At 47.3% G+C, this 19,674-nt stretch overlaps 1 protein-coding gene across 1 annotated transcript in view; it reads left to right on the top strand.

Annotated features, from left to right (window-relative positions):
* The window catches only part of LOC133076429 (phospholipid-transporting ATPase IB), a 457,024-nt gene extending 439,978 nt beyond the window's left edge, over nt 1-17,046 (top strand). The window contains exons 35-36 of the mRNA XM_061170962.1: nt 5,986-6,077; nt 16,747-17,046. Coding sequence (XP_061026945.1) covers nt 5,986-6,077; nt 16,747-16,844 — 190 coding nt within the window. The 3' untranslated portion in view covers nt 16,845-17,046. The remainder of the gene's footprint in view (nt 1-5,985; nt 6,078-16,746) is intronic.
* The last annotated feature ends 2,628 nt before the right edge of the window (nt 17,047-19,674 follow it).

The following is a 19,674-nucleotide window of genomic DNA, read 5'->3' as shown; positions in this document are numbered from 1 at the left end:
TTGGAGAGGCGCTGGCTTCTCAGCAGAGCCTGCCTTAAGGGGCTGCGTGAGATGGGCTTTCATCACTATCACTGGTGTTTACCTGCACCTTCCATATGGGGGGACAGATCTCAGGCAGCATCCATGCCTAAGCTGGGATGGAAAAAGGTCAAAGCAAGCACTGAACTCCATCCCCACCATCGGAGAAATAAACCATGAAGATGACATTTTTACCAACCATTCAGGTGACGGGAGGGAATTTACCTCCAACTCAGGACCCACTCCTTCTCCTTTTTAATTTTTATTTTTTTAAATTTTATTGAAGTATAGCTGATTTACAATGTTGTGTTAAATTCCGCTGAACAGCAAAGTGATTCAGTTACACATATATCTACATTCTTTTTCATAGTCTTTTCCATCATGGTTTGTCACAGGATACTGAATGTAGTTCCCTGTGCTCTACGGTAGGGCCTTGTTGTTTATCCATCCTATGTATAAGATTTACCGTTTTAAAGAGTACAGTTCAGTGGCGTTTAGTGCCTTCATGATGTTGTGCAATCGTCACCCCTGTCTAGTTCCAGAACGTTTTCGTCTTCCCAAAAGGAAACCTCGGATGCTTCGAGCAGGCCCTGCACTCCCCGGGAACCAGTGCTCGTTCTCTGTGTATTTGCCTGTTCCAGACATTTCTATGAATGGAACCGTGCGAGACGCAGCCTACAGCGTTGGCTTCTTTCACTCACCGTAAGGTTCTGAAGATTTTTCCGTGTTGTGCATGTGTCAGTACTTTGTTCCTTTTTGTGGCTGAATAATTTTCCATTGTATGGACAGACCACACTTTGTTTATCCATTCAGCAATTGATGTCTGGATTGTTTTCATCTTTTGGCTATTGTGAATAATGCTGCTCTAGATATTGGTGTACAAGTGTCTGAGTCCATTTTCAGTTCTTTTGGCTAATGTGACCTAGGAGTGGAATTGCTAGGTGAGACAGTAATTCCATGTTGAAGTTATTGAGGAACAGTGGCTGCACCATTTTACAGACCCACCAGTAATGTGCTAGGGTTCCAGTTTCTCCACATCCTCTCCAATACCTGTTATTATCTGTTCTTGTTTCACTTATGGCCATCCTAGTAGATGTTAAGTGCTATTTCTTTGTGGTTTTGACCTGCATTTCCCTAATGACTAATGATGTTGAGTATCTTTTCATGTGCTTGTTGGCCATTGTGTTTCTTCTTCGGGTAATGTATCCAAATCCTTTGCCTGTTTTTGATTTGGTTTGTCTGTCTTTTTGCTGTTGAGTTGTTGGCATTATTGATATATTCTGGATTCTAGACCCTTACCAGCTATATGATTTGTAAATACTTTCATTTTATGGTTATCTTTCCCCTTTTTTAAAAATTTTTATTGGAGTGTAATTGATTTACAATGTTGTGTTAGTTACAGGTATACAGCAAAGTGAATCAGTTACATATATACATATCCATTCGTTTTCAGATTCTTTTCCCATATAGGTTATTACAGAATATTGAGTAGAGTTCCCTGTGGCATACCAGTTAAGTCCTTGTTAGTTACCTGTTTTATATATAGTAGTGTGTATATGTCAATCCCAAACTCCTAATTTATCACCTCCCCCCATGTTTCCCCTTTGGTAACCATAAGTTTGATTTCAAGATCTGTGAGTCTGTTTCTGTTTTGTAAATACATTCATTTGTATCATTTTTATTAGATTCCACATATAAGTGATAGCATATGATATTTGTCTTTCTCTGACTTACTTCACTTAGCATGGTAATCTCCAGGTCCATCCATGTTGCTGCAAATGGCATTATTTCGTTCTTCTTTTATGGCTGAGTATATTCCACTGTGTATATGTACCAATCTTTATCCCTTCCTCTGTCGATGGACATTTAGGTTGCTTCCATGTCTTGGCCACTGTAAACATTGCTGCAATGAACATTGGTGTGTATGTATCTTTTCGAATTATGGTTTTCTTCAGATAGATATATGCCCAGGAGTGGGATTGCTGGATCAAGTGGTACTTCTATATTTAGTTTTTTAAGGAATCTCCATACTGCCCTCCATAATGGTTGTACAAATTTACATTCCCACTGGCAGTATAGGAGGGTTCCCTTTTCTCCACACCCTCTCCAGCATTTATTGCTTGTAGATTTTTTGATGAGGGCCATTCTGACCAGTGTGAGGTGAAATCTCATTGTGGTTTTGATTTGTATTTCCCTAATAATTAGCAACGTTGAGCATCTTTTCATGTGCTTTTTGGACATCTGTCTGTCTTCTTTGGAGAAATGTCTGTTTAGGTGTTCTGCCCATTTTTCTTTTAACATCTTTATTGGAGTATAATTGCTTTACTGCCCATTTTTTGATTAGGTTGTTTGTTCATTTTCTTGATAATGTCTTGATTCTTTCCTTTTGTTGCCTATGCTTTGAGTGTCATATCTAAGAAACATTGCCAAATTCAAGGTTGTAATCATTCACATGGTTTTAGCTCTTATATTTTGGGTCTTTGATCCATTTTGAGCTACTTTTTGTATGTGATTGCAGGTAAGGGGTCAACGTCATTCTCTTGAGTGTGGAAATCCAGTTACTCCAGACCCATATGCTGAACAGACTTTTCTCTCCTCATGAATGGTCTGGGCACCCTAGCCAAAAGTCAGCTGACCATAGACGTATGGGTATATTGCTAGACTCTTAACTACATTACAGTGATTTATATGTGTATCCTGATGCCAGTACCACACTATTTTTATTACTGTAGTTTTATGTTAAATCTTGAAATCAGGAAGTATAAGTCCTATAAATGTGTTGTTCTTTTCCCAAGACTGTTTTGGCTATCTGTGGTCCCTTGTAATTCCCTATGAATCATAGGATAAATATTTCTGTTTCTGCCAAAAAAAAAAGAGACTGTTGGAATCTTGCCTAATTGCTTTGGTTAGCACTTCTAGTAAATTCGTTGAGTAGAAGTGGTAAAAGCAGGCATCCTTGTCTTGTTCCTGATCATAGAGAGAGACAGAGAGAGCTTTCAGTCTTTCACCATTGAGTATGATGTCAGTTGTGGGTTTTTCATAAATGCTCTGTTATGTGGAGGAACTTCCCTTCCCGTCTTAGTTTGCTGAGTATTTTTATTACGAAAGGTGTTGGATTTTGTCAAATGATTTTTCTGCATTAATTTAGATGATCGTTGATATTCTTCCTTCATTCTATTAATGTGGTGTATTATGTTAATTGCTTTTTGTATGTTGAATCACCCTTGCATTACTGGGATAAATCCCATTTGGTAAGGTTGTGTAATCCTTTCATTATACTGCTGAATTCGGTTTGTAGTATTTTGTCAAGAGTTCTTTTTTAAAACCCAAATCTCATTTCCCTGTGCTAATTTGTACTCCTTTTTTCTTTTCTTCTCTTTAACCAGAATTAACCAAAGTAAATATTTGATTGTGTTTCTTCACTTTTTCCTATGTCTTTGTGAGTAGATGGCTTTCAAACCATCTATAGATAATAGAATGCTATAAATGGTAAATGTTATTCTTATACCCCTTTCTAGCTTCAGCGTTTCCAACACTCGCAGGACATGGTACAAGAGTACAAGTGGAGGCTATGTCTGAGTGTGTGAAAGTTGGAATAGCCATGTACCTTGATTAACACACCTGGGTGAAGACCACAATGCCTTGTGATGCCCAGATTCTCTGGAGACAGTGATAACACAGGGAAGAGGTAGCTGCCCTGTGTACCACCCCCCCGCGACCCCAGCTCTGTCCTGCGCTGGGAGGGGACCTGCACTCGCGTGTGGACGTCCCAGTCCACACGTCCCGCACTACAACCACCCTCTGGCCCCCCACAGGCCTCGGAGCGTGGACCCCAGCTGTGTGGTCTACTTCTAGGGAGACGGAGCTAGCGAGGGGGTCAGGTTGGCCTTGGATGCCAGCTTGGGCATCACTGGGCAGGGACTTCTAAGGTCTTGCGTACTTGGGCTGGGGGCAGGTGTGGGCTCTCAGTGGACATGTCTCCTTGGCCCCATGTCCCCCTCCCCACGTGGGAGGAAGGGCTGCAGGACACAGCAGGGTCAAAGGGTGGTGCTGTCGTTGGCTAAAGCTGAGCAGGTTGTTGGACGTTCACTGTGCTCGTTTCTGTGTGTTTGAATAGTTCATTATAAAAAACAGAGAGACGAGCATATGCCGTCCCACGCGGGAATTAGAGACGTCTGCCCAGCACAGTGCCCTTTGTCTTTGGCGAGGCTGAGGCTGTTTCCTCAGCCGCCCGGCGAGAGACCAGGATGCGTGGTTTCACAGAGCCCTTCCCGTCTGTGATGTTCTCACGAGCCCCATCACTAGGAGGACCTTCTGGACCTGAAACATCAGAGGGTCCAGGAGAGGCGGGGTGGAGCGCCCAGTCTGTCCCCTCGGTTCCTGGGGAGATAGATATGCCTTCATCTCACCAAGGTCCCAGCGGGGAGGGCCTCAGGCAGTCCCTCTCTCCTGGGCTCGGAGCCGCCTGGCAGTGCGGGTCACACAGGGAGGGCGGCTGAGAGCAGCCAGCTCGGGAGCCGCGCACTCAGGCGGCCACACAAGGACAGCGCATCCCTGCGGCCCAGGGCACTTAATGTGACCCCTGGAAGGAAAGATGAGAGGGAAGGGAGAGGCGGCGTGAGGGGACAGAAAAAGTGTGTGTTCTCAGCAGCCATCAGACATCTTCCCAAGGTGGGTAGCCTGGGGCTTGCCCTGAGCTGGTGATGAATTCAACCTTGTTCTTTCAGCCAAGATGATCAGAAACTGCTCTCTCGCAGAAACCCAAGAGCACAGTGAGCTTCAGCTCATAGGACTGTGGAGAGTAGCCGGGCTGGGGGAGCGTGAAGTGGACCCTGGGCTCAGGCCTGGACGGGCTGGGGGGAGGGGCTTTGGACCACAAGCAACTGCAGCTCTTCCAACTTCTGCGCCCTCAAGTTCCCACGGACAGCAGACTGGGGACGTACGCGTTGCCATGGCAAAGTGCTGCACATCAGCTGGTTTAAACAACAGAGGTGTATTTTCTCACGGTTCTGGAGGTCAGAAGTCCCGGAGCAAAGGTGTTACAGGGCTTGTTCCTTCCGAGGCCTCCCTCCTCTGCTTGCAGGTGAAGGCCGTCTTCTCCCCATGGTCGCCCCTCAGTGTGTGTGTGTCTTCATCTCCTCTCATAAGGACCCCAGTTAGATTGGATTAGGGCCACGCCAATGACCTCATGTGAACTTTATCAGATCTTTAAAGGCCCCATCTCGTTCGTAATCCAGCCCCATCCTGAGATCCTGGAGGGGTACCGTTCAGCCATTACAGAGGGTGCCGGCCAACGCTGTACACCGCAGTCTGTTGGGGGCAAGCCCGGTGACACCCCGGCAGCAGGAAATCGGGGCCATTCTCGAGCATTTCCCAACCCCCCACCTTCGGTTGGTAGTAAAGCCCAGCTGTCCTCTAGGGAGAACCTCCGTATTGCCCCAGAGCAGCGGCAGCCTTGGAGGAGGGATCGTTTCAGGAGAGGCAGGAAGAACGCCTAACCCTAGTGTTTTCAAAGAAAACTCACCTTGGTTTTCATTGTGGTTCAAAATAAGCATCAGGTTCTGCAGGAGGAAGCTGTCTCCGGCCGGGTCCTGGGGCACCCAGGCGAGGCTCCAGGCCTCGGGGCAGGTGGAAGGGAAGCTTTCCGTTCACCGGAGCAACAGCGCACTCCTTGCCCGGGAGGCAGGGGCCCCGGTCCCCTTCCGTCAGGAGGCAGGCAGGGCTCCGAGGGTCGTGTAGGGATGGGCTGCGCGCAGCGCGGTTTTCAGAGGAGGGAGGCGCCCTCGCGGCGTCCAGGCAGCATCTGCTGTAAATAGAGGGGCAGCTGGCGGAACGGGACGTTCTCCTTGACGTGGGGCAGCCTTTTCCTGGTCTGTTTCACCTTACCACCTGAAGCCATTCTTCCTCTGAGCACCTTCGAGAGGTGTCCACGTGGCCGGAGACTGACTGTGTGTGATGTGCCCCCAGGACCAACGAGCGCGACCGGCTGCTCAAGAGGCTGGGCAGGAAGACGCCGCCCACCCACTTACGGGGCGGTTCCCTCCAGCAGTCAGTGCCACGTGAGTAGCCCGCCGGCACGTGGCGTGTGCCACTGCCAGGCTCTACACCCCGAAGTGGAAATGGTGTATCTGGCCCCAGGCACCTACAGCCGGAGCATAGGCGATTCCCCGGGATCCAATCAAATGTCTGAATGACGCGACCCGTAAACTTCAGATCTGATGTGGTTCAGCTCCTGTGGCAGCCTCCCCATCAGATTCTTTCTAAGATTGAAGTGATGCTACTTTTACATGGTTCCCCCCAAAGTAGCCCTACACTACTGGCATATTAATCACAACAATGGCAATCACCGGGGAAAAGTCTCTGTGGTCTTCCCAGGAAGGCTGTGCCCTGCGCTGCCCCTGCAGCTAGAGGCCAGGCCCGGTTTCTGCCAAGCGGGGTCTGTGGGGATGCGTCAGAGGCCAGAGGAGCGGGGCGGGGGGCACACCAGATGGAGCTCGGGGAGGGGATGGGCTCATCTGCAATCCAGCCCCTGGGCTGCCAGGCAGGCAAGGGTGTTGCAGCCGAGTGCAGGGGCCCCTGCGCGGGCAGCCTCCCTTCCCCAGCTGAGGCCCCGGCTCCTGCCTCTGAATCCCGCCTCGTCCCCACCTGCACTCCCATCTCTTCAACTGATGCCCCATTTCTGCTCTCCTTTCTCTCCTGAGTTGAGAAAGAAACAAGGGGTAGAAAATGAAGCATCACTGCATCCTTAGGACAGGTACTGGAGGATCTCTGCCCAGCTCAGCTGAGCTCTGTCCCCCCACCGTGAACAGATCTTTGCAGACTTTCTCAACAGAGGGAAGGAAAGGAACAGGTGGGACGTCATAGCCGTCAGTGACCGCCCCCACCTGGACATCCCCGTGGGAGAAGGGGCTGCAGCAGCTCCCAGCAGGGCCCACATGCCCCACATTCTCTGAGGCTTCTCTGCCCCAAGACACCTGGCCGAGCCTCAGGTCGGTGCAGTAAGTGGCCCCGCAGAGCCCAGGCCCCGGACCCCAGCCACGGCCTCGAGAGAGGTTGAGTCCGGAGGAGGCTGGGTGGCGGGGTCCCAGCCACGAGGTCCGGGGCTCCACCTCAGAGCCGGGCTGCCTGTGGTCGTGTCCCAGCTCTGCCACTTTGTGACCTTAGGTAAGTTAACCCCTCTGTTCCTACACCTGTAGAACAGATGACGTGAGAACCTCCCTGGGGTTATTGGGAGGATTCACTGAGATTGGAACAGAGCCTGACAGCGTGGAGTCCAAATGTTAGGTATTACTTGTCTTTTCTGCCACTAATTGAATAACTTTAGGCCACTTACTTACATATTTCTCTAAACGTCTGTTTTCTCCTCTGAGGAGAAAAATAGAATCATATACATCTTACACAGCCTGTGAGGCTTCACAGTGATCGGCGTAGAGAACATGAGTGCTGATTCCCTAAACGCAGGGCTCGTGCCGTGCAGCGTCCGGCCAGAGAAAGAATAGACACTGAGAGCGAAGACAGCGCGAGAGCTTTCGTGGGAGTGCCATAAAGGGTCTTAAAACTACTACAAAACGTTTTATGAACTCTCAGTATTTTGAAGGACCAAAACAAAATTCTGATGAACAAATACAAAAAATAGGCAAGCTGCTAAAATCACACCACATTTTAAAGACACTCAGCAACTAGGAGTAGGACCCTAATGGATACCAGGGTGTTTCAGTCACAGACCACCAGAGAAGGCCATCAAGCATCGGGAGGGGCTCCTGGCCTCTGCTTGTCTCTGGCCTCAGTCTTCCCAGGAAACCAGAAGGAAAAGCCCTAGTCTTGGAGCACTTGTTCTGATGTACCACCCGCACACAGTATTAGCAACTCATTGTTTCCTACACAGTCTAATTTCCTTACCATCCACACGGTGTTGCCAATTTCCACTGCTATTAGGAGTCTTTTTCCAGACAGGAAATAGCTACTTTCATTAAGATGTTATGAGAGCTCAGATTCAAAACAATGCTACTTCAGGGAAGTTTTATTCCAAAATAATGGGGAAAAAAACGACATGATTTTATGGACTTCACCAAATGTTCTACCAGAGGAAGACGAAACAAATACGAAATGCACCTGCCCTTCCACCTACCCGAATTCTATCCCCAGATCCTGGCCGTGGCTGAGCATTTAGGAAGGTCTGGTCCATTGAGTGCTTTCTCCAGGCCCCCATCATTGCTTCCTGGCTGTCAGGACTTCCTCAAGATGAATGGCTGTGGGAAATGCTAAGAGCCAGGGGCTCCCTCAGAGTGTGGATGCAAATAATGGCAGTTAAACGGCCATCAGGCAGAAGCTAGTGAACGGATGGTGTGTCTTTGTCAGGCTGGGCAGGCTGAGGCTGGCTGGGTGATTATGGGCCCTGTCGTCCTGCTCTAACCCCTACCAGGCTTCGTTTCTAAGAGGAAAATATTTATCTGAATCACAGAGACACCCGTGCTCCCAGGACCACCCTATCAGGCCACTCTCCTTTCTTTCTTGAATTCAAAGTCCACGTAAGCTCAGTAGAGACTAAGAACGTCCTGGTGCCCATTTTGGAAACATGATGGTGGATGCACCCAAGGGAGCTGGTGGAGAAGCCCTCTGGTAGTGACCTCTGGGCACTCTGCTGACCCTGGGAGAAGAGATTTGCTATCGAACCAGAAGTTTCCCTCTGCTGTCCCTTATGACAGATGCCTAGAAACCCTTCCCACCCCAGAGGAGCCGAGTTATCCCACTGGACAGCCCTTGTGCCCATGAGACAAACAGGAGCTGCGGAGACCACTGCAGCTGGCTTCCCGCAGGTACAGGTGGATCTGAGTGGAAAACAACAAATAAATAAAGACAGGGCTGCTGCCCCTTCCACCTGAACAGGGGTAGACAATTCCAGATGCTTTTCCCAAAAGGGCAGTCCCAAACAATGTTCATGTTTACGTCTCAGCAAGTCCCCTTCCTTCCTTGCCCTGCCCCCCACCCCCAAAAAAAAAACCACATTAAAAAGCAGGTAGCAATTGCGCTGTTTGGGCTGTCAAGACAGGCTCCTTCGTCCCTGGCCTGGAGTAGAGGCCTCCTCTCCGGGCGCCAAGTGTAGAATTAGCCCCGACCACAGGAGAGGCCTCTGTGGCCTGGGCGTCACCAGCCAAGGAACCATGCTGGCGCCCATGTGGTGGATAGGAGCTGGGAGGGCCTGGACCTGGCCCAGTCCAGCCCATTCATTTTACAGAAAAGTAAACCAAGAAGACGGAGAGCTTAAAGGGCCCCGGTTCTGTGGCCAAGTCACAGCCAAGCAAGGATTGGAACGAGCGCTTCTCACCAGCGCCTCGGCCCTGGGCTCGGCTCTACCGTGAAAGCAGGGCAGGGGGATGGCCAGCTCAGGACAGAGAGCCCCGCGGTCACCTACCTCCCTGGGGAGGGAAGAGCAGCTACACGGTGTCCCCATCTCTCGGGGTCAGGGTGCCTTCTGCAGGGAAGCGTCCCCCTGGGTGGCGGGCCCACCACCCAGCAGCACGGGGGATCCAAGGACAGCTGTGGGGCCAGCTCGGGAAACAACCAATATGCCTAGAAACATCCCCTTCGGGAGACGGGAAGGTGGATGCTGTCCAGAGCCCAGCCTTACTGCTGGAGGAGACGGTGCTATTTGCTCGATTTGCTCTGAAATGGCCCAGGGAGAAGCAGCTGGTCTGGTACATCGTGGCAGCCAAGACACAGCACAAAGAGCACACTGGGGCCTGGACAGCAGGGCTGCAGTGCCCGCGGCCACACAGGTTTCAGGAGGTTTCCTCGTCCACCGTCACCTCCGACCCACAGCTCAGAGGTGAGAGGAGGCATTTCCTCTTTAGATCCCAGGAAGCCCCCGAGGCTGGGAGACCCAGCACAGCCTCCCTGTAGGAAGCAGTGGGCCGTGAGAAAGCCCAGGAGCGCCAGGGCCACTCAGGGCAGGATGAGCTGCCTGCCCGCACCGGCTGGAGAGGCTCACGCTGCCCTCGGGCTGCTGTCCTGGGGTGGGGCCTTTGGGTCGTGCGTTTGGTCTTGGTGAGCAGCTCGACCGACGTCCCGTGGGGGCACCTCTGTTCTCAATCTGCTTTCACCCCCACCTGCTCCCTGCTGCCAGCCGTGTCCTCAGTGGCTCCCAGGCCACCTCTGCAGCCCAGCCCACACCTCTTGCCTCCCAGGGTGGCCCTCCTGAGCCCCGGGGTCCTCTCAGGCTGAAAGGCATGCTCTCGGGAAGAGCTGGCCAGCCAGCCCTGGGGGGGATGGAGACTCGGGTTACAGTGTGATCAGAGCAGGAAAGTCACCTCCTCTTCTCCATCCCCACGAGGACTTTTTTATACATTGCTATTGTATGTCTTTATAGTCCAGAAACTTTCCTTTTTAAGCCAAATGTCTGAGTAAAGTAAGAATCCAGGATGAAGGGTCACAAGATGGCAGAGTACAAGGACATGAGCTCACCTCTTCTTAGAGAAACATCAAAATCACAACTAACTGCTGAACAACATCAACAAGAAAACGCTGGAACCTACCAGAAAAGACACCCTACATCCAAAAGCAAAGCCGCCACCACAACAAGACAGTAGGAGGGGAGAAATCATGATAAAATCAAGTACCATACCCACCGCGTAGGCAGCCCGCAAACTGGAAAATAATTATACCACAAGTTCTCCCACAGGAGTGAAAGTTCTGAACCTGAGAAAGTATTTGAAGAGCTAATAGCTGAAAACTTCCCTAACATGGGAAAGGAAACAGTCACCCAAGTCCAGGAAGCACAGAGAGTCCTAGGGACAATAAACCCAAGGAGGAACATGCCGAGACACAAACTGACAAAAACGAAAGACAAAGAAAAAAAAAGCGGTAAGAGAAAAGCAACAAGTAATGTACAAGGGAACTCTCCCCTAAGGTTATGAGCTGATTTCTCAACAGAAACTCTGCAGGCCAGAAGGGAGTGGCATGATATATTTAAAGTGATGAAAGGCAAGAAACTAAACTAAATATACTCTACCCAGCAAGGCTCTCATTCAGATTTGATAGAAAAATCAAAAGCTTTACAGACAAGCAAAAGCTAAGAGAATGCAGCACCACCAGGCCAGCTTTGCAACAAATGCTAAAGGAACTTCTCTAGGCAGCAAAGAAAAGGCCACAACTAGAAAACAAGAAAATTATGAACAGAACAGCTCACGAGTCAAGGCAAACATACAGTAGAGGTAAGAAATTGTCTGCACACAAATATGAAATCAAAACCAGCAATCATGAGAAGAGGGGAGCACAAATGCAGGATACTGGAAATGCGTTTGAAATTAAAAGTCCAGCAATTTAAAACAATCTTGTTTATATGCAGACTGCTATATCAAAACCTCATGGTAACTGCAAACCAAAAACCTACAATAGATACACACACAAAAAAGGAAAAGGAATCCAAACACAACACTGAAGTTAGTCATCAAATCACAAGAGAAGAGAACAAAAGAGGAAGGGAAGAAAAAAGACCTACAAAAACAAATCCAAAACAATTAACAAAATGGCAGTAAGAACATACATATCAATAATTACCTTAAAGGTAAATGGATTAAATGCTCCAACCAAAAGACAAAGGCTGGGTGAATGGATACAAAAACAAGACCCATACATACGCTGTATACAGGAAGCCCACTTCAGATCTAGGGACACATACAGACTGAAAGCAAGGGGATGGAAAAAGACGTTCCATGCAAATGGAGATCAAAAGAAAGCTGGAATAGCAATACTCATATCAGACAAAATAGACTTTAAAATAAAGACTGTGACAAGAGACAAAGAAGGACACTACATAATGATCAAAGGATCGATCCAAGAAGAAGATATAACAATTGTAAATATATATGCACCCGACATAGGGGCACCTCAACATATAAGGCAAATACTAACTGCCATAAAAAGAGAAATCAACAGTAACACAATAATAGTGGGGGACTTTAGCACGCCACGTTCATCAATGAACAGATCAGACAGAAAGTCAAAAAGGTAACACAGGCCTTAAATGACACATTAGACCAGATGGACTTGATATTTATAGAGCATTCCATCCAAAAGCAGCAGAATACACATTATTCTCAAGTGCACATGGAACATTCTCCAGGACTGATCACATGCTGGGCCACAAAGCAAGCCTCGGTAAATTTAAGAAAATTGAAATCGTATCAAGCATCTTTTCCGACCACACCACTATGAGATTAGAAATAAACTACAAGGAAAAAACTATAAAAAACACAAACACGTGGAGACTAAATAATATACTACTAAACAACCAATGGATCACTGAAGAAACAAAAGAGGAAATCAAAAAATACCTAGAAACAAATGAAAATGAAAGCACAATGATCCAAAACCTATGGGACATGGCAAAAGCAGTCCTAAGTGGGAAGTTTATTGCAATTACAATCTTACCTCAGGAAACAAGAAAAATCTCAAATAAACAACCTAACCTTATACCTAAAGCAACTAGAGAAAGAACAAACAAAACCCAAAGTTAGCAGAAGGAAAAAAATTATAAAGATCAGAACAGAAATAAATGAAATGGAGACAAAGAAAACAATAGAAAAGATCAATGAAACTAAAAGCTGGTTCTTTGAAAAGATAAAATTGATAAACCTTTAGACCCATCAAGAAGAAGAGGGAGAGGGCTCAAATCAATAAAATCAGAAATGAAAAAGGAGAAGTTACAACAGACACCACAGAAATACAAAGGATCATAAGACTACTACAAGCAACTGTATGCCAATAAAATGGACAACCTGGAAGAAATGGGCAAATTCTTAGAAAGGTACAATCTCCCGAGACTGAACCAGGAAGAAATAGAAAATATGAACAGACCAATCACAAGTACTGAAATTGAAACTGTGATTAAAAAAACTCCCAACAAACAAAAGTTGAGGACCAAGTGGCTTCACAGGTGAATCCTATCAAACATTTAGAGAAGAGTCAATACCTATCCTTCTGAAACTATTCCAAAAAATTGCAGAGGAATGAAAACTCCCAAACTCATTCTATGAGGCCACCATCATCCTGATACCAAAACCTGACAAAGATACCACAAAACAAGAAAATTACAGGCCAATATCACTGATGAACACAGACACAAAAATCCTCAACAAACTACTAGCAATCCAAATCCAACAATGCATTAAAAGGATCATACACCACGATCAAGTGGGATTTATCCCAGGGATGCAAGGATTTTTCATTACCCACAAATCAATCAGTGTGATACATCACATCAATAAATTGAAGAATAAAAACCATATGATCATCTCAATAGATGCAGAAAAATCTTTTGACAAAATTCAGCACCCATTTATGATAAAAACTCTCCAGAAAGTGGGCAAAGAGGGAACCTACCTCAGCATAATAAAGGCCATATATGACAGCCCTACAGCTAACATCATACTCAATGGTGAAAAGCTGAAAGCATTTCCTCTAAGATCAGGAACAAGACATGGATGTCCAGTCTCACCACAACATAGTTTTGGAAGTCCTAGCCATGGCAATCAGAGAAGAAAAGGAAATAAAGGTAATCCAAATTGGAAAAGAAGTAAAACTGTCACTGTTTGCAGATGACATGATACCATTGGGTTGGCCAAAAACTTCGTTTGGGTGTTTTCATAACATCCTATGGAAAGACCCAAACGAATTTTTTGGCAAACCCAATGCGTATAGAAAATCCTAAAGATGCAACCAGAAAATTACTAGAGTTCATCAATGAATTTGGTAAAGTTGCAAGAGAAATTAAAGAAACAATCCCATTTACCATCACATCAAAAAGAATAAAATGCCTACAAATAAACCTACCTAAGGAGGCAAAAGACCTGTACTCCAAAAACTGTAAGAAGAAAGAAATCAAAGATGACACAAACAGATGGAAAGATATACCATATTCTTGGATTGGGAGAATCAATATTGTCAAAACGACTATACTACCCAAGGCAATCTACAGATTCAGTGCAACCTCTATCAAATTACCAGTGGCATTTTGCACAGACCTAGAACAAAAAAAATCTTAAAATTTGTATGGAGACACAAAAGACCCCGAATAGCCGAAGCAATCTTGAGAAAGAAAAACAGAGCTGGAGGGATCAGGCTCCCTGACTTCAGACTATACTACAAAGCTACAGTCATCAAAACTGTGGTACTAGTACAGAGATAGAAATATAGATCAATGGAACAGGAAAGAAAGCCCAGAAATAAACCCACGCACCTACGGTCAATTAATCTATGACAAAGGAGGCAAGACTACACAATAGAGAAGACAGTCTCTTCAATAAATGGTACTGGGAAAACTGGACAGCTACATACAAAAAAAAAAAATTAGAACATTTTTTAACACCATACACAAAAATAAACTCAAAATGGATTAAAGACCTAAATGTAAGACCAGATACCATAAAATTCTTAGAGGAAAACATAGGCAGAACACTCTTTGATATAAATCGCATCAGTATCTTTTTTGATACATTTCCTAGAGTAATGGAAATAAAAATGAAAATAAACCAATGGGACCTAATTAAACTCAAAAGCTTTTGACAGCAAAGGAAACCGCAAACAAAAGAAAAGACAACCATCAGAATGGGAGAAAATACTTGCAAATGATGCAACCGACAAGGGGTTAATATCCAAAATTTACAAACATCTCATATGGCTCAATATCAAAAAAACAAACAACCCAATCAGAAAATAGGTAGAAGACCTAAATAGGCATTTCTTGAAAGAAGACATACACATGGCCAAGAGGCACATGAGAAAATCCTCAACGTCATTAATTAGAGAAATGCAAATCAAAACTACAATGAGATATCACCTCACACCAGTCAGAATGGCCATCATCAAAAAAGTCTGCAAAGGAGAAATGCTGGAGAGGGTATGGAGAAAAGGGAACCCTCGTACACTGTCGGTGGGAATGTAAGTTGGTGCAGCCACTACAGAGAACAGTGTGGAGGTTCCTTAAGAAGCTAAAAACAGAGCTACCCTATGATCCAGCAATCCCACTCCTGGGCATAATATCTGGAGAAAAACATGGTTCGAAAGGATACATGCACCCCAATGTTCATTGCAGCAATGTTTACAATAGCCAGGTCATGGAAGCAACCTAAATGTCCATTGACAGATGAACGGATAAAGAAGATGTGGTACATATAGACAATGGAATATACAAGGCCATTAAAAAGAATGAAATAATGCCATTTGCAGCAACATGGATGGACCTGGAGATTATCATACTAAGTGAAGTAAGTCAGCCAAAGACAAATATCACATGATATCACTTATATGCAGGATCTAAAAAAATGGTACAAATGACCTTACTTACAAAACAGAAACAGACTCACAGACTTAGAGAGTGAACTTATGGAACCGGGGGTGAGGGGGTGTAGGGATAGATTAGGAGTTAGGGACTGACATGTACACACTGCTCTATTTAAAATAGATAACCAACAAGGACATAGCACAGGGAACTCTGCTCAATACTCTGTAATAACCTAAATGGGAAAAGAATTTGAAAAATAGGTACATGTATAACTGTATCACTTTGCTGTACACCTGAAATTAACACAACATTGTTAATCAGCTATACTCCAATATATCAATAAAATTAAAAATTAAAAAAAAAAAAGAATCCAGGACGATACATGGGCAAAATTTCTGATTTCTTCTCCTTTAAAGGCTATGACAAACTAACAGCTCCAGTAACAGTCATAAATATGCACAGACAAGAGGCAGGCTGTTGCCTGTGATGTCTTTTGCTCAGAAGGTCGAATCCAGCTGCAGGACGTTTCCGTACCCCTGACCCAGAAGGGTCGGTCAACAGAGAGGGACTCCTGCAAATGTCCCTCCTGTGGGAAGGGCCAGTTAGGAGGGACAGCCCTGCCTTGGGCTGTGAATGCTAACCCCGTCTCAGAACCTCAGGACGGAGCTGCAGGAGAGCGCCGGCCCTTGGGCAAGTCATGACATCACCTTGTGCCTCAGTTTCCCCACCTGTGACATGGGAAGAACTCTCACCCATCTCATAGGGCTGTCGGGAGGAAGAACTGAGCTATGTGTGCGTAATACATACAACAGTGCCTGAGACACGGAGCATTCGATAACTGTCTGCTATTGTTACCGGCATCATTATTGGAACTGATTGTAAAAAGCAGTCTTTCTGTAGCCACTGGGCCAATCATTAAATTCCTCTTGACTTTATCTAGTGATCTTTTTCTTTCTTTACCCAAAAGTAAACCCGCTGTAATGTATTACTGGTCCAAATCCATACGATTTCAGTGAGGCAAGCTCCCAGCACTGTGCACTTTGCCAGCCTTTACTGTTAGCATGTGCCTATTTATCTGGCATGTTTACAGCTTCATAAATTACCGACTGGCCTGCAGCTTCGGGCGGATTGGGTCATTTCCGGCGCAGAATGACTTTGCCTTTCCCCTTGACTGGTGGTGGGAAAGTGCAGCCATGGACCAGTGACCCACTGATTATGCTTCACAGGCAGAAATGGGAGGCCACCCCTCTGAGCCCTGCCCATCAGCACAGCACCACTCGGCCTCTGCCCACTCTTGGCCACCCGCCCCTTCAAGGGGGTCACAGGTCTCTGGACCCCCATCCAAGGCTACGGAGGCCAGTGTGTAGAAGCTCGGCAGCAGCCCCCCCCCCAGAAGCAGCTTCTCCTAGTCTCTCCTCTTAATCAGGCCCTCTGTGCTCCTCTTCCAGATGGATACGCCTTCTCGCAAGAGGAGCACGGAGCCGTGACCCAGGAAGAAATAGTTCGCGCCTACGACACCACCAAACAGAAATCCAGGAAGAAGTAAGACGTGGTCTCCCGATGGAGCCTCAGAAAGAGATGCATTTGCTGCACCCAGGGTTAACACGTGTTTGTCAGAAGAGACGGGTGTCAGTGGCCAAAACACCGGAAACACATCCCGTGGCCTTAGCCCACCCGTTTGTTCGTTCTCGATGCCCTCGCAAACCTGGACACAGGCCGCAGGGGAAGCCACTTTCCCCCTTCCCACTCGTCCATCCGCAGTGCTTGGCCTGACGTTTGTTTACGCTGTTCCGAAGCATTCAACTGTGCTCCGTGAGGTGTGAAATTAAAAACATTATGTTTCACCAGTATTTCAACATCAGTCCCGGCGGTTCTGGGAGAAGACAGAGTGGGTTTCATGGTGCACGAGAAACCCACCTGGTGGGGCTGCAGCGGGCACGCCGACTTCCTGTGTTGTCAACCCACAGATTCGGTCCGCGGTCAGCGTGTAAACCTCACTGGAGGCAAGCTGCCAGCTTGCTTTGATTCCCCCCTTTGTTTGTATGAAGTTGGCATAAACGTCCTGATTGCAGTGAAATCACAAACATAGGTATCTGGGTGGTACACCTGAGAACGACAATTGGAACCTCAGTCACATTCCCAGCAGGGCGGGCCCGTCGGGGTCCCCCTGGTCCCTGCACCCTTGCTGCCCGGGCGCCCCGCGCTCAGACCTGCTGCATGGCTCTTCCCACGCTTGGTGCACGGCGGCAGCGGGCACCCGCCCAGACCCCCGCCCTCCCTGCTTCTCCCCAGATTCAGATATGGATGCGAGAAACCCCTTCCTCTATAACTAAACAAACATAGCGATTCGCGTAGATTCTAAGTGTCTGTTCTATCTGCCTCTTTCTGATGACAGGGGAGCCTGCAGGTCAGGGCAATGGTGGAGCCGCTGGGGCCCTGCCCGCCCTGGACAGGCTCTCAAAACTCATTTCCCGGCCTCCAGACCCCTGGACCTGGGCACCTGCTTAAATTAGAACCCACGCTTGTTCTCTTGGGCGCTCAGAGCACGTTTTGCCTTTTGAGTGAATTCATAGCACATCTCCCCAGCGAAGGAGCACATCTGTCGCTCCACAATCTGAGCCGATGAGTAACCCAGTGGGGAGAGGGAGGGCCCCCGAGGCTGCTGAGGAAGACGACCGTTGGAGGGAAGCAAGGGCACGGAGACACTTTTCCTGCAAATCTCAGTAGAAATTTCTGAAATCAAGCCCTGAAGCCCAGACAGTTGTCACACGATCAGCCTCAGGTGTCCACGGATGCGTGGTTTTCAGTGAACAGAAGTCCAAACATTTCAAGGAAACGGCCTTCCTTACATTGACAGGTTTTCCTTCCTTACCCAGCCAGGGCTAGACGCAGGCAGCTCTCTGCACACGAGGGGCCCTGAATCTCAGACGAGGAAGGGGAGTGCCGAGTCCCTGACTTTGAACCACGGAGTCCCACGTTCTGAACGTGGACCGAACCCGGATGCCTTGGGGTGGGAAAGCGGCACCTGGAGCCCTTCATAAACGCCCAGTCTGGAGGCACGTCCTCTGCTCACAGCTTTGGCAGCTGAACCAGATTTTTGGATCTGGCTTAACATCAATACTTCTGGGCAGCTGCTGCTGCTTAAAACGGCACGGTCCCTCTGGGGAGGGCTGAGCTAAATTAGGAAGTAAAACAACAGGGCATTTCGCTTCCTCCCCATCATTTCGGAGCACCCACATCTCACTGGGCATGGAGGTAATTTAGAGTATGATTTGCGTGGACCACAAAAACGAATCCCCCGCTCGTGAGGTGACGGGGACCCAGAGGGGGATCCAGGGCAAGCAGAACAATGCAGCGAACAGGCAAGTCCAGGTGCCACTCCTTCCTCCCCAAGGTCGAAGACATTTTAAACACTAGAGCACCCAGCAAGATGAGTGGTTGAAGGACCGTCGTGCAGGAATCACAACAGAATATGTGCCTGTAATTAACACAGCAAAGCAAGGTGGACGCCTTCCCTGCACACACAGGAGGATGAAGTCCTGAGTACAGAGGAGAAACGAACATTCTCACTGAGTCCTGTTAGGCATCCTGACGATTTAGTTTCATTTGGGAACTAAGCCTAGTTGGAAAAGGGAATTCAAACTCAATCCTCTGTCGAACACTTGGCTCGTTCTTGAACTTAAAGCCTTCCGAATCAGATTTGTGAATTACAGTGTGCGCTTATCTGGGGCTTTTTGGTTTTCATTTTTTACATTAAAATACAGTTCAGATTTTTCTGAGTTTTTTACATCTATTTTCCAGTTCCCTTGAGAAGTAGACTAAACAGTCTTTGCAGTCATGAAATATGCACACAGAAGAAAGCATTAGAGGGATGCCTTTCTATTTATTCTCTCCTGTGATTAAGCTACCTTGTAGCCAAATGACTAAATTGGGTTTCTAGGAGGAGCAGCTGTCACTACGTGTGATGTATGATGTTCAGCCGGGCCGACTCGGGGGTTGTGTCATTTATCCTATCTTTAAACTGAGGTCAGAGTGTCACACACAAGCGCTCCCCCGGGGAGTAGGGTGGGCCAGACTTAAGCTGCACACTGTCAGCTCAGTGGAGATGCCACCTGGGACTTGTCACTCTGCAACACAGAAAATGACACACGGGCTGGCAGGTCGGCACCGCGGGGCCAGACTCTGGATTGGGCTGAAGTGGCAGATTCCACTCAGGGCCAGTGGTCTAGCCTGTCTCTATGCAGAATATTCCAGGCTTCTTGACCAGTGTTACATTCTCCCGTCTCCCAATACACACACAAAACCTGTGCTTTGGAGAAAGGAGATGCCGTTTCTTTAACATTTGGAGTGATACCCTAACATGCGAGCCTGGGCTT

Source organism: Eubalaena glacialis, chromosome 16 (assembly GCF_028564815.1).
Source record: "Eubalaena glacialis isolate mEubGla1 chromosome 16, mEubGla1.1.hap2.+ XY, whole genome shotgun sequence".
NCBI classification, from domain to species: Eukaryota; Metazoa; Chordata; class Mammalia; order Artiodactyla; family Balaenidae; genus Eubalaena; species Eubalaena glacialis.
The sequence above is the reverse complement of the archived record's forward strand: the minus strand, read 5'-3'. Positions and strand labels throughout refer to the sequence as shown.